Here is a 15,350-nt window from a genome sequence, read left to right as displayed (position 1 = left end):
AACTTAGTTTTAAAAACACGTGTTCAGTGTTGGCAAGGATGTGGAGAAAAAGGAACCCTCTTGTGCTGCTGTTGGGAATGCAAACTGGTACAGCCACTGTGGAAAACAGTATGGAGGCTCCTCAAAAAATTAAAAATAAAACTACCTTACAATCCAGTAATCACACTACCAGGTATTTACCCAAAAACTACAAAAACACTAATTCAAAGGATTACATGCACCCCTATGTCTATGGCACCATTATTTATAATAACCAAGATAAAGAAGCAGCTCAAGTGCCCACTGACATACGAACGGACAAAGAAGATGCGGTGTATATATACAATGGAGTATTATTCAGCCCTGAAAAAGAATGAAATCTTGTCACTTGCAATGACATGGACAGAGCTAGAGAATATAATGCTAAGTGAAAAATGACAGTCAGAGAAAGACAAATATATTATTTCACTCATATAGAATTTAAGAAACAAAACAAATGAGCAAAGGGCAAGAAAAGAAAAAGAGACAAACTAAGAAACAGACTCTAACTACAGAGAACAAACTGATGGTTACCAGAGGAGAGGAGAGGTTTGGGGCAGGGCCTGGGGAGGGGGGCAAGGGTTAAAGAGGTGATGGGAATTAAGGAGTGTACTTGTCTTGATGAGCACCAGGTAATATATGGAATTGTTGAATCACTATATCATACACCTGAAACTAATATAACACTGTGTGTTAACTAGAATTAAAATGAAAACTTAAAAAGGAAAATGTATTAGGAAAAAAAACCCTGAAAAACCAAATATCCATCTCACCCCCCAGGAAATTAAAACCAAAGAGAGCAGATTTTTATAACACAGGACAGAAAGTAATGACAAAGGAAAATTATTTATTCATATTTATTAGGTTCTATTTGCTTGTATTACCTCTGTATTATATTTCAAGTTAAAGTGGTTTTTTTGTAGGCTAGCTTTAATAACCTAATCCCATTTACAAATATCACTCTGAAAAAATGTTATTTTAAAATGCTAGGTGCCCTTGAAAAACCATTTATTCATAAAATGAGGATCCACATGAGGATTTAGAAACCAAGGCAATGGAAAGATCTGAGACTGGTTTTTATTCCCAGAAATGTTCATATGGATTTCATAATCAGAAGACTATTTCTTTAAGTATATATACCTCTAATAACCATTAGATTTGTCAACTTGTACTTATGAGTTATTCACCTTTTTCTATCTCTTCATCACTGGCCATAGCTTCCCAATCATCCAATCCAGCATCTTCAGTTTCTTCTTCCTCTTCTATAAATAAAGGTTTTTGTTAAAGACATAGAAATCACCCAGAAATAGGGGCTTGCTTTTAGGAAAAGTGGAAAATTTTGCTGACATTAAAAAATATTTTAATTATGCAACATACAATTTCATCATCTTTGGAACTACTTTCTCAACATAGCTCCATGTTATAATTTAGTATTACCAAATGCTGCACAGTTTCCTAGAAATTTGAATATACCAAATTAAACTTAAACCAGACTTCATATTTGACATAATTAAAATATTAGAAACTCAGTGAAATGTTACTGGATTTTGAAAAGGGCAGATGATGACTGCACTCAGTTCTTGTAGAAAAATGAAATTTCACAATAGTTCCCCCCTCCCCCCAACCTTATCTACAGTCTTGCCTTCTGCATTTTGTCACCCACAGTGAACTGTGGTCTGGAAGCAAATGATCCTCCATTCCTCCCTCTAATGTATGGTCAGAAGGCCAATGGTATTCTAACATTACATCACAGTGCCTACATCATTCATCTCACTTCATCTAGTCACATGGGCACTTATCATCTCCCACCATCTCAAGAAGAAGAATGAGTATAGTACAGGAAGATATTTTAAAAGACTACACACATATAACTTAGTATAGTATATTGTTCTAAATATTCATTATTACTTACTGCTGTTCATCTCTTGCCATGCCTAATTTTTAAGTTAAACTCTCTCACAGCTGTATAGGAGAAAACAGAGTTCAGTACCACCCGCAGTTTCAGGCATCCACTGGGGTTCTCAAAACATATCCCCCACAAATAAGAGAGGATTACTTACTGCATCTTCATTTTGATCTTTCAAACTTGTATGTCATACCTAAGAATTTACTACTTATTTTATTGCTTTACCTTCTACAGCTACACACAAATACTACTAAAAATCATAGTCGTAGGTACAAAGCTACACCTCTATTCCAGGTGAAAATAAGAAAAGAGGGGCGCCTGGTGGCTCAGTGGGTTAAAGCCTCTGCCTTTGGCTCAGGTCGTGATCTCAGGGTCCTGGGATCGAGCCCTGCATTGGGCTCTCTGCTCGGCGGGGAGCCTGCTTCCTCCTCTGTCTTTGCCTGCCTCTCTGACTACTTGGGATCTCTATCAAATAAATAATTAAAATCTCCAAAAAATAAAAAAATAAAAGAATATTTGCTGACAATCCAAAAACATCAGAAAGGTATAATTCTGAATATTAAGACTTATTATTAATATTAAAAATATTCTCAACAACTTTTTTTTTTTTTTTACTGAAATCCAATAAAGCAAACTACTCTCAAATCCAAGTGGGACAAGCACTATTTGCTTCCCTGTAATAATTACTATTTGCCAAGATGTTTAGAACATCTTGAGAAAGAGGAAATGAGTCAGGTACATGTACCCAAAATATCCTTCTAAATTAGCAATTCTTTCTCCTGCTACATATGTCACCTAAAATAATGGACTGCCATTAAGCCTATCAACCTCAATTTCTCCAGTGTCATCATGCTAAGCTGAGTTGTGTCAGGTAAATGATCCTTTTATACTAAGAAGACAGGGGAGAAAGAAGGACAGGAACTATCAATGATATTTTTCACCACTGTGGGTCAATCTTGATACTCTCTTACTATTTATTCCCACTTCAAACTTTAAACAGTGGAGATTCTTCTCGATTTTGTTAATCATACATGTATAGTTAGCCTCTGGTTCGCCTATCAATATCTAGTCTAATGAATTAAAACAATGTTTATCTTTAAAAAAAAAAAAAAGCCAAAGACTTTCTTCAACCTCAAAACACATATACACATAATTAATAAAATGAATCCTCTTACAGATTTAGTAAATAGAAGCTGACCTCTAAGGAGGTTTAAAAATGCCAATTTTTACAGTACTCTTAAGAAGTTGTCATTAAAATGCTTCCAAAGAATTAAATAAAGAACTTCAGGTCTTCTTGGCACCGCCTAAGATTTCTGACCCACAAATGAAAACATAAAAAAATTAAATTAAATTAAATTAAAAAACCTTCTATTCTCTCTACATTTTACTGGTACTACTGAAAACTGATTCAAGTCTCACTCCTACATTTTTTTTTGAAGCGGAGCCCAGCTTGGAGTTCAAACTCATGGGGCTCGAACTCATAACCATGAGATCAAGACCTGAGTCATGACCAAGAGTCAGATATTCAAACAAATGAGCCTCCCAGGCACCCCTAAACTTTTTCAAAATGGAAATGGAAAGAAATGGTTTAGAGGAAAGTATGAAGAATACCATCCTGCCAGATATTTGCTTTCCCCAAATTAATGATGATGAAGACAACTTCTGACAATCAGTGCTATTTAATGGGAAGCAATTAGTCAGTGCTACTGGCCTGGTTCAACAGGAGGTGGTGTCTCTTCCTTTTCTGGAACTCCTTGTTCTACAACTTCCACAGTAGCGCTTAATTCTATTGGTTCAGATGCTGAAAAAAGGGCAGAAACTAAGTTAACAATACTTTTACAGTGCATAATTTCTGTTGCGATACTGTTAAGAACTGAATAAAAACCAGGAGTACAAACCAAAATTCTTTAGCAAGTTTAGAAAATGTCTAAATATCAGCCATATATTTTACAGGAAATAGTCTGCTCAAGGAACAATGTGGAATCACAAAAGGTTGAGAAGGAAACAAAGAAAAATAAGAATGATAGGAATAGCTGTTTTGGGGACGATTTAGATTTTTCAAACAAAAGCAATTTTCCATTAACCTGTCATTGAAATCAGTTGAGAATGGTTAACAATAATAAGAAACAAAGTACAGGAAATAAGTTTCAATATTTGTGGTTTCTTTTTAAAAGACACTGTTTTGAAGATTATAGGAAAAAGGCAAACAAAATTATTTTTAAATCACAGGTCACTTTGTATACAAACCTTCTTTATTTTCTAGCTGCTGTAATGTTTTTTTCTTCTTTTTATCTTCATAAATTGGCCTCTTCTTTGGCAAAGAGTCTTTTGATGGCACTTCAACACCTAATGGATAAAAATGAAAACTTTAGATTTATGCTATTTGTGTATCATTTAAGAAATGCTACTTAAAAAGATAACATTTCAGGGAAGTCTGGGTGGCTCAGTCAGTTAAGAGTCTGCCCCCGGCTTAGGGCATGATCCCAGGGTCCTGGAATCGAGTCCCACATCAGGGGACTCTGCTTCTCCCTCTGCCTGCCACTTTTCATGCTTGTGCTCACACGTGCTCTGTCTCTGACAAATAATAATAAAAAAAAGATAACATATTATTTACCTCAGAGATACATACATTCATGGAAAAATCTCTTTTCTATACAAGGAGTTTGAAAATTTACATAAACTAAAGTACTACTTTCTTAGTGTCCAGTTCTGAGACTTTTGAAAAATGTGCAGAGTTATCAAACACAGTGAAGATGCAGAACAATTCTATCATCCTGTGCTGTTCTATGTAATCAAACCCTACTTACATCCTTTGCCCCTGCCAACCACTGATCTGTTTTCTATCCCAAAAGATTTGTTTTTTCCAAAATGTCACAGAAATGAAACCTTATAGTCTGGGCTGTTGTCATCATAACAGATTTTAGAGTCATCCTCATTGTTATATGTACTAACTGTTGTATGTACTAATACTTCATTCCTTTACGGATATACTATAGTTTCATTATTCTGTAGACAACTGAAGGAGATTTGAGATTTTTCCAGTTTTTGACAATTATGGATAAAGCTCCTACAAACATATATATGCAGGTTTCTGTGTGAACATTTCTCTGGGGTAAGTATTTTGGAGCAGGAATGATGGGACATTAGATAAATACGTATTTAATTTTATAAGAAACTCCCAACTGTTTTCCAAATTGACTTTACAGTTTTGCATTTCAACCAGTAAGGTAGATGAGTTCCAACTGTTCTGCATACTTGCCAGAAAAAGGCAAGTTTTTAAAATTTATGTATTTCAATAAATATATAATGATATCTGTGGTCTTAATTTGAATTTCCCTAATGACTAATGTTAAACATTCTCTTCACTGCCTATAGTTCTGTTCAAGTCTTTTGCCCATTTTTAAATAGGGCTGTTGCTCTTATTGTTGAATACTGAGTTATCTTCACATATTGTGCATATTAATCCTTGTCGGATACGTGGTTTTCAGGTATTGTCTTTGAACTGACTCTCAGTGATGTCTTCTGCAGAGCAATTTTTAACTGAACTTCCCCAAATACGTTCCTTTTATGAATTATGCTTTTTAAGTTAAACTAAGCACTAACACAAGGTCAGAAAGATTTTCTATTCCCCCCCTAAAGTTTTGTAGTTGTATATTGTAGATTTAGATTTACGATCTTTTTGAGTTTATTTTTATATAATGTGTGAGATTTAGGTCTAGGCTTTTGGGTTTTTGTTTTTGCATACAGACACCCAACTGTTCCACCATCAGTTGTTGCCAACACTATATTTTACATACTAAACTGCCTTTTCCCCAAAGCTGACCATATACAGACAATTCTATTAATCTGTCTTTATTGCTGCTTTTGCCAGTTCACCCTGTACTGATTACCACGGGTTAATAGTAAGTCTTGAAATTTGCATACTGGCCCTATCTATAACCTTGTTAATCTCACTTATTAGTTGTAGCATTTTGTGGGTTTTTTTTAGTTCTAGATTCCATGGTATTCTCTATGTAGGCAGCAATCATCTGTGAATAGAGTTTTACTTTTTCCAATCTGTATGCCTTTCACTTTTTTTTTTCCTAATTGCCCATGCTAGGATGTTCAGTACAACATGGAATGATTGTGTAAGAGTGGACATCCTTGTCGTAATTACAATATTAAGATTTAGCATCTATAATTCATCATTAAGTGCAATGGTTGAATATTTCTATGTAGATCTCTTTAGCAAAATAAGGAGCTTTTCTATTTCACAAAACAAACTTCAATATGTTGTACTTTCCTTTTCGTTTTTTTTCCAAATTCAAGATACTTTCTAATTTTCAGTAAGACTTCCTCCTGGACTCATGGGTTAGTAAGAGGTGTGGTTTAGGGGCGCCTGGGTAGCTCAGTCAGTTAAATGTCTGTCTTCGATTCAGGTCATGATCCCAGGGTCCTGGGATGAAGTCTAGCATCAGGCTCCCTGCTTAGTGGGGTGTCTGCTTCTCCCTCCACTCTCCCCCCTCATGACTGCGCTTGCTCTCTGAAATAAAATCTTAAAAAAAATTTTTTTTTCCATCTAATCTCATAAGTGCAAGTCAAACTACTCCATAAAACTTTACTAAGATTGCCAAATTACTCCCATCCCAATTTCTTCATGAGTGTTTTTAGCCTTCCAGATAGTTACTTGTCAAGTCTGGTATCTGGGTGCTCATTGTACTCATATTTGTTCTCTAACTTCATCCATAAAGAACTATATCAAACTAAGAATAAAAGTTTCTGAAATCTAAGTACTGTGTTTCTCTATATTTATTGCACCCAGCTGAACATATAATGCACAATTAAGAGGTGGTCATACAGATCAGTTTAAATCTCAGCTTCGTGACCTTGGGCAAGCTGTTAAAACTCAGGAGTCTCTTTTTCTTCACCTAAATTATGGGAATGAAAATACCTATAAGATTTTTATGAGAAAAGAGACAATCTCAAAGGTTTATGACAGCCATCAGTTATGTAATAAATATACAATAAATGGTACCTATTACTGTAATTATAACATAAGCACCAAAATTACTGTCATATAAAAATCTGTGAAATATAAGAACAGGAAACTGAGAGGTCCTAATATTTTCTCAGTGGAGCAGAGATACTATTTTAAATCATCTTATCTGTCAAAAACATAACCAATTATATGTCCAGATTGACAAAAAGGAACCAAGGAACCAAGAATAAACAGGTGATTCCTCCAGATCTAAGACAAAAAATGTGCAGGATAAACCTTAGATAACTTGTATTGGAAAGCAAGGAAGAGGTCTAAGAATACTGCAGTCTTGTAGGAAAACTCACAGGAACCAACCTGAATGAGCTTGGGCTGGCCAAAGATGGAACAATTTAAATACAAAAACATGAATGACTTTATGAGATAAAACCATGTAATTACATAAAACCCCAATAGAAGAGAAAATGATATACATCCAAAAAACAAAATTACACTCATTGATCACCTCTGAAGTTGCTAAGACACTAATCTATTATTCTGAAAATTAATGAAGTATAAGCATTAAGCATTTATTCTAGCTTTTCTGCATGAACTACATTTCAGGGAAAGCTTTTCTTTAAAAGAATGCTAGTAAGTGTAGAAGAAATGACAGAATATCACAACTCTGCAATGATCACCAGATGGACATTAAATTATTAGGCTGAATATTAAGTTATTATAAGAAAAAGTCAGTGGAGTACTTATATAATAGACAAAGGTGCCAATACCTAAACCCAATGATCAATACTGACATCACTAGAAGTGAGACAACCAGATCACATGCCTCCTGACATGAGGCAATACGAAATACACAGTACCACTTGGAAGAAGTCAAGCGGCTATATCTAAGAAATTACAAGGGACAGAAATGTCTATTAGCCAACACCAGGAAAACGGCATCAGATAAATCCAGAATATGAGAAATTCTAAAGAATAATCCAGTATCTGTGACTAATAAAGTGTATGTCAAAAACAAGAATGGGTAGTGGTATCAGTGAGAGCCAGATATATCAACCAAATGCAATGTGTGGATCTAATCTGGATCCTGATTTGAACAAATCAATTATTAAAAACATTTTACAGATAATAGGAGAAATTAAACATAGAAAACCAAATGCTATCAAGGAATTATGTTCATATAATACAAACTCTACTTAACATTAAAAAGTATTTGTTAAGATACATACTAAAGCAAAGTACAAGTAAAATAGTATGTTTAGAGTACACTTTATAAAAGTCATCTCCCAGAATAATCTATTTATCTCACCTATTCTTCATTTTTTTTTTTTTTTTAAAGTAAGCCCTACACCTAGTGTGGGGCTTTAACTTGTGACCCTGAAACTGAGTTGCATGTTCTACCAACTGAGCCAGCCTGGTATCCCTATTCTTTAATTATTATTTGACTTTTTCCACAGCATTTTCATTGGACTTTCTGACTTAATTCAATTCCCTTTTGACCATCACAGACCTATAGCTGTATGCCAGAAGCTTCTAGACTGTTCAGTCAATTAAAAATACTACTTACCCTGAGCTTGTAGAAGTTTAAGGGTAGCCTCAGCTCTGGCTCTGGCTTCTCTCTGGGATTTAGTTAAAAGTTTCCCCTCTTTTTTTAAGCGTTCTTTTCTTTCTTTCTCTTTTTGCTTTTTCCTTTCTCTCTTTTCTTGTTCTAGTCTTTCCTGCATAAGAGTACATAAATAAGAAAAAATTATATTGGCATAATTACAAAATTTAAATGTAAAGAACCCAAACTCAAATATAAAGCTCTTGATATACATGTAAAGTATTACATTAGGAATACCCAAATGAAAATATTTTAATGGTTGTACATAATAAGTATTAATATCAGGAAAGTAGACTAAGTATTGGCAAGGATCATAACCAATTTCTGCATCTGAGGAAATAAAGGTAAGTCTTCTGTATTGCTTCATCTTGTTTGTATCAGAATAATAACATAACTGAATTACAATGATGACATTTTTAGAATTAAAAGGTTAACGATATCTTACAGACCAGAGACTTGAAGTTAAACAAAACTTCATGAAAACATACCTCTTCTTTACGCTTAGCTTCTAACTCTTCAAGCCGCTTTATGCGTTCCTCCTCTTCTCTCTTCTGTCGTTCTTCTTCTTCTTTAAGCTTAGCCAGAGCTTCTTGCATAGCTTTTACTGTGGCTTTGCTAGGTCCTTTTTTCTTCTCTTTCTCTTTTTCTTCCTTTTCTCCTTTTTTTTTCTTCTTATCTTTTTTCTTTTTGTCTCCTTCATTGTCATCTACCAAAAAAGAATAGAGGCAAAGTGTTTTTTAAAAAGTTGTTTCCTGGGCACCTGGGTGGCTCAGATGGTTAAGCAACTGCCTTCGGCTCAGGTCATGATCCCAGGGTCCTGGGATCAAGTCCCACATTGGGCTCCCCCCCTTCTGCAGGGATCTGGCTTCTCCCTCTCCCTCTGCTGCTGCTCCTGCTTGCGCACACTCTGTCAGATAAGTAAAATCTTAAAAAAAAAAAAAAAAAAAAAAGAAAGTTGTTTCCTAAAACAGTGATATGCAAAACCCAGAATTCGAAGACCCTATTGGGCCAAGGCTGATGCCAGCAGCAGGGTAAGGTCTATCAAGAGGGTCCCCAGGATAGAATAACTCAAACCACCCAGTTGCCTCCTTAGAAGCCCACAATACTGGTGTTGCTCTAAATTGTCCTGGAGTATCCAAGAAGACAGGAGGATCCTGACAGCAGGAAGAAGATATACTGTATTTAATGTATCTCTTAATCCATGATATCTGAATTCCTGCCTAAATTCTGTAGCTAGTTTTGCCTCTACAAAATGTGGATGATAGGAATGATGCCAACCTTAAGGGGATATTAGAAGGACAAAATAAAAAACACACATTATATTCCAAGAGCTAAAGTTTATGGTTAAGCTACTTTTGTGGTGTTACTCCTCAAAGATGTCCAGACAATAAAAATTTGGTTAAAAAAGGTACGTCAATTTTTCCATTAAAAGCTTTCTAGTCTAAAAAAAACCTATGTGAATCATTTGATCTTTATTCTCCTTCTGAAGGAGGAGGATTTTAGCTAGAAAACTTATTTTTCGTTAATTGGTTTTGGCATAAAAACCTGGCTCATGTTGCTTAAAAGATGTTAACTAATTTTAGCATGTTTTTACTTCTCTATTTCATAGACAGAATTGGGTTTTTAAAAACAGGAAAGTATTTATAAAAATAAAAAAAATCTTGAAACAAGAAAGAATTATTATCTGACACTGAGATATCAAAAGGAATAAACTTATCATTAGGCAACTTCCAGTTTTCATCAGCAGCAAAACTGTTTTCACAGTGAAATTCTTTAAAAAAATCCTACTCTGTACACAAACCGTTTTAAAGATATTTTATACTATACAAATGTTTAACAATGGAAATCAAAAGTACTTAGATGTAACTTTTACAAGTCCTCTTCTTATAATTTAAGTCCCTGTACAACCAAGGGCAAAAAGCAATATGACGCTGGGGCAAAACTCAGACTACCAATCCAAGCCTTCAACCCTTTCCTTGGTAGTATTACCAACCTTCGGCAGCTATGGGAGTCTCTCCTTTCTCTTCAGAGGCAGGGATTGCTCCAATATCAAGAGTCACTCTGGATTTTACAGCTTCTTCTTCAGATTTCTTTTGAGATTGTTGTTTACTCTGATCCTTTTTCCCAGTCTCTAGCTCTTCTTTTTCTTTCAGCTTCCGCAGTTTTGCTTTTTCTTCATCTCGCTTTTTTCTTTCACGTTCTTTCTTTTCTGCCTTCTTTTGGGCCACCGTCTTAATTTTGAAGGAGGAGTCGTCATCTTCATTCCCACTCTCCACATTAGGACCTGGCTTATTTTTTTGATTTTTTTTCTGTCCTTTTCTAGATGGCATAAATTCATCTGATTCATCACCACTTTCACCTGAAGAATTCACTCTGGAATGCTCTTTAACTCTTTTACTGTTATCCTCATCTTCTTCTGACCCATCCCCCTTTTTATTTGATTTCTGAGCTTTCCCTTTAGCTTTTTTAGAAAGTTTATTAAAATCATCATCATCATCATCACTCCCAGAGTACATTTCCACTTTTGGCTTTGCGGTCTTTTTTGATTTTGAATCTTTATCTTCCCATTCTTCACTATCATTATCATCAAAACTTTGTTTTTTGCCTTTCTGTCCTTTTTTTTTTTTATCTTGTTTTGAGATGGATTCTTCTTCATTATTTTCTGTTGGCTAAAAAATTTCCATTGTTAAAAATTTTAAGTTACATTTTATTTTTTAAAATAACAGACTTCTCAATCACATATTTTACTAAGTACACATAGAAAAAACTCTCAAAACAACTTCAAAATAAGGTCCTTTCTATAAGAATATAAAACTCAACCAAATACCAGAACCTAGCCTAGGCCTCAGGCACATTTGACATTCACTGTAAATTTCAAAATCCAGGTGCACTGAAGCACTAATCATCAGGTCACATTCATTACCTTCTCACATGGCATACAGAGCCTATGAGGAAATTGAAAGGAAAAAAATGCCTATCACTTTCCCATTACTTTGAGGCTATCCAAATTCAAAGAATGAAAAAGAACGAACACAGAATACTGGAGATGAGAAATGTTCTATCTCCAATGTACCAATTTTATGACTAGGCAACATACCACAAAATACCTTTAAATTCCTGAATAAAATGTTCTTATATCTGTGAAAGGTTTTAAAACACATTATTTCTTTTCCCTCTTTGGCATCAGAATTTATAGAAACTTTTAACACATTCACACTGCTCAAAAGCTTCCAAAAGCAGCTCCCCCAAACTGGCACTAGGACACAGAATAGGTAACAATGGTCTGTTTTTCACCTTTACTGCAGCACTTTCTCTGTCAGCTTTGATGCCTTGAGCTTCCCAAGACAATTCTTCCAGTTCTTTCAGGATATCATCTTCACTAAAAAAGGATTAAAATCTGATTAAAATTAAAGGATTAAAGGATTAAAATCTAATTATGAGGCACTGAATTAGCTTAATAGGTCAATCTCATACCAAAACTAATAAAAATCAAATGTATTTGAAATACTTACTCAAAGTCTGGCTTTCTTTTATCCTTTTTCTTTTTCCCCTTTGACTTCTGAGGTTCCTGTTCTTTGGCAGCACCAGCTCCTTCTATTTCTGCAGCCAAGGCATCGAGATCAATGTCATCCTTGGCACTTAAATGAAAACAAAGAAGACCTAAATGTTACTCAAGAGCAAAACAACCTACCACATTAACAGAGAAGTTTGTTTTTTTTAACATTTTGCTTTTTCTCATGTATTAGCAGTCTATTGAGAAAAATCATTTGGCAAGTTCTTTGATGAGAACATTTGAATTATATCTAATCAATCAGCCTCCCTGCATCTGTTTCAATAAAGTTACAATCAAATCAGAAAGAACTATAATGAACAGCTCCAGGAAAATCAAGGTAACAAGGAAAGGAAATTAACTTTTGTTGATACCAAAGTTTTTTGATGTGTGCCTGAGACAAATTATTTATAAAATGGAGAGAGCTTAAACAATAAAACCAAGTATTATTACTTTATTATTAATAGCAACACCTAAATATTTGAAGAGCTATTCATTTTGACTTGGAATAGTAGAAATTTTAGAGCAGGAAGGAACTTTAGAGACCATCTAGTCTATTATCTCATTTTGCCAAGAGGAAAACTAAGATGCACAAAGTTTGAATGCCTTGAGCAAAACATGACCACACATCCAAATCTAAATGAATCAGGAATGATTTACTAAATAAAACACATAAAATATCAAAACCCAGAACCAAATCTGCTCATAATCTTTTATATTCTTGTCTTCATTTCCAGTTCTATCCCACAGTGTCCTCACCTTCATATACTGGAATAAACCAAACTAAGTTTCAGTTAAAAACTATAGAAAATTAAGGAGGTCAGTCAGTCTGAAATGTACAAGTATGAATGGTAGATGAATCCAAATAAACGGCACAGCAAGAAAACAAAAACTTCGAGACGCCTGGGTGGTTCAATCGGTTGAGTATGTGCCTTTGGCTCACTTCATGATCCCAGGGTCCTGGGATTGAGTCCCGTATCGGGCTCCTTGCTTAGTGGAGAGCCTGCTTCTTCCTCGGCCTGAAACTCCCCCTGCTTGTATGCTCAACCTCTCCCTCTCTGACAAATAAATACAATCTTAAGAACAAAGAAAACAAAGACTTCATGCAACATGACCCTCCACTTTGCATACCTTGTTATAAAGATGCTTCATTTCAGTAAAGAATATTTCTTGAGAATAACTTTTAGGTCTATGATAAATATAATTTTAAGATTAATAAGACACTGAGGATATAAAATTTATTCTCAAGGATCTTAGAAGAAAACAGCAAATCAATAAAACAGGAATTGCAAAATGCCAAGAAATGAAGGAATTTATACTTTTATAATAGCTATCCAGAACTGAAATAATTCTTTTGTCTTATATTTTAGGTAGTGTACTTGAGAAAGATTATATAACACTGAACTGCTGCATTGGAGAGGACTTCCTGAAGCCATGAAATCCACAATCAGAAAGTCAGACACTTCCTAGCAGAGGACAAGCCTGGAACCAGGTACTGAAGGAGCTGGACAAAGCAGGTATGCATATATCAGACACAAGAAGTACAAAAACCTAAAGGTGAAGTACATGATGTCTTAAGAAGACTCATAAAAGAGTATCTGAACCAACTGAGATTTTTTTCATAAGTTATGGACTTCCTGACCCAACCTAAGATCAAGGGACCCAGGAACAGGGTGGGAACTAGACACGGTAATTTTAGCAATCTTTCCAAGAGACTGTGGGCCCAATTTGAGTAGTTACCCTTTTTAATAAATGTAGAAAACAAGGCTGGGAGAATTCACCCAGGATCACCTAAGGAAAGAGATGGGATTTGAACCCAAAAGTTCTGATTCCACAGTAACAGACTATTAACTCTGCTTACATAACTAAATTTGCATTTTAGAAAGCTACCTCTGGTCGGGGCACCTGGATGGCTCAGTGGGTTAAAGCCTCTGCCTTCGGCTCAGGTCATGATCTCAGGGTCCTGGGATGGAGCCCCGAGTTGGGCTCTCTGCTCAGCAGGGAGCCTGCTCCCCTTCCTCTCTCTCCGCCTGCCTCTCTGCCTACTTGTGATCTTTGTCTGTCAAGTAAATAATTAAAATCTTTAGAAATCTACCTCTGGTATGAGTGGAAGACTAGAATCCCAACTAGTCAGGAGGCAGAAGGCCAGTTGGAGAGCTTTTATAGTTATTTATAATGAGAAATAATGAACCTGACTTGCAGCAGTGGCAGGCAAAATGATGTAAGATACATATTGAGGGGATCAATCAGCAGCATTTAAGTGACCAATTGGATGTGTTGTACGTAGACGGGAAAGAATCAAGAACCATCCTTAGGTCCCATTCCATAACAGAAACCCAAGCCTGGCCAAGTATCAATCAGCAGTATCTCCAAAGGCATCTCTGCCCGTATTTCACACCACAGAAGCTTCGAAAAACAAGATGAAATGGGAAGATGGTTAATGACAGAAGTTTGGCACCTCACCTCCAAAAATCTGCCAGCGCTCACCTGAACTAAATTCATCTTATCAGAATAGCTTGTGACTAGCTGTATTTCCAGAGCAGTCATTTGTTTTTATTTAGCTCTATGAGAAATATTACTGAAACAAACATCTCCAGGATAACAGTATATAGGACTACCTTTGTACGCTGTTGAGTCTGAGGCTTCTTCTGGCTAGTAATAAAAGACTGATGGTTTCTTTCTTTTAAAAATTTTATTTATTTATTTGAGAGAGAGAGAGAATAAGAGAGAGAGAGCATGAGCGGGGGTGGGTCAGAGGGAGAAGCAGACTCCCCGCTGAGCAGGGAACCCAATGCTGGACTCCATCCTGGGATTTCAGGATCATGACCCCAGCCGAAGGCAGTCACTTAACCAACTGAACAACCCAGGTACCCCAAGACTGATAGTTTTTGAGTGCTTAACATACTTCAATGCATTGTGCTGATCAACCACTATATATACTATATATCATTTACTCCTCATAACTCTATGAAGTTAAGCTTAAAGACAAAGATAAAAAGAATTTACAAAAGACTAGAAAATAGCACACCAGGAACTCATGCCCAAATGTGACACCAAAATTGTGCTGTCTTCCTTAAAAATAGGAGATCATCATGTTTCTGAAGTTGTCTGAAAAATTTAAACATACCTAACCAAATGTATCAGTGATACACAACACAACTTAAGTCTTAACCACAATGGTTTCTGAAGTGTTCCTTCAATACGTACTGAAGTTTCTGCCCCAGAATCAGGAAGAGGTCCTAAAAAGCCAAAGATATTACAATGACAGGAATGAAAGTAACGCACACACAGTTATCAGTTG

At 35.5% G+C, this 15,350-nt stretch overlaps 1 protein-coding gene across 2 annotated transcripts in view; it reads right to left on the bottom strand.

Annotated features, from left to right (window-relative positions):
• Positions 1-13,207, bottom strand: part of EIF5B (eukaryotic translation initiation factor 5B) — a 51,140-nt gene extending 37,933 nt beyond the window's left edge. For both annotated transcript variants that reach the window (XM_080831409.1, XM_080831410.1), the window contains exons 1-8: positions 12,012-13,207; positions 11,794-11,878; positions 10,493-11,168; positions 8,988-9,205; positions 8,464-8,614; positions 4,172-4,270; positions 3,636-3,725; positions 1,206-1,280 (exon numbers count right to left, since the gene is read on the bottom strand). In XM_080831409.1, the coding sequence (XP_080687535.1) occupies positions 1,206-1,280; positions 3,636-3,725; positions 4,172-4,270; positions 8,464-8,614; positions 8,988-9,205; positions 10,493-11,015 (1,156 nt within the window). In that variant the 5' untranslated portion in view covers positions 11,016-11,168; positions 11,794-11,878; positions 12,012-13,207. The remainder of the gene's footprint in view (positions 1-1,205; positions 1,281-3,635; positions 3,726-4,171; positions 4,271-8,463; positions 8,615-8,987; positions 9,206-10,492; positions 11,169-11,793; positions 11,879-12,011) is intronic.
• Positions 13,208-15,350: the final 2,143 nt, after the last annotated feature.

Source organism: Martes martes, assembly GCF_963455335.1.
Source record: "Martes martes genome assembly, contig: scaffold_217, whole genome shotgun sequence".
Lineage (NCBI taxonomy): Eukaryota > Metazoa > Chordata > Mammalia > Carnivora > Mustelidae > Martes > Martes martes.
Note: the sequence above shows the minus strand (reverse complement) of the source record. Positions and strands in the feature narration are given on the sequence as shown.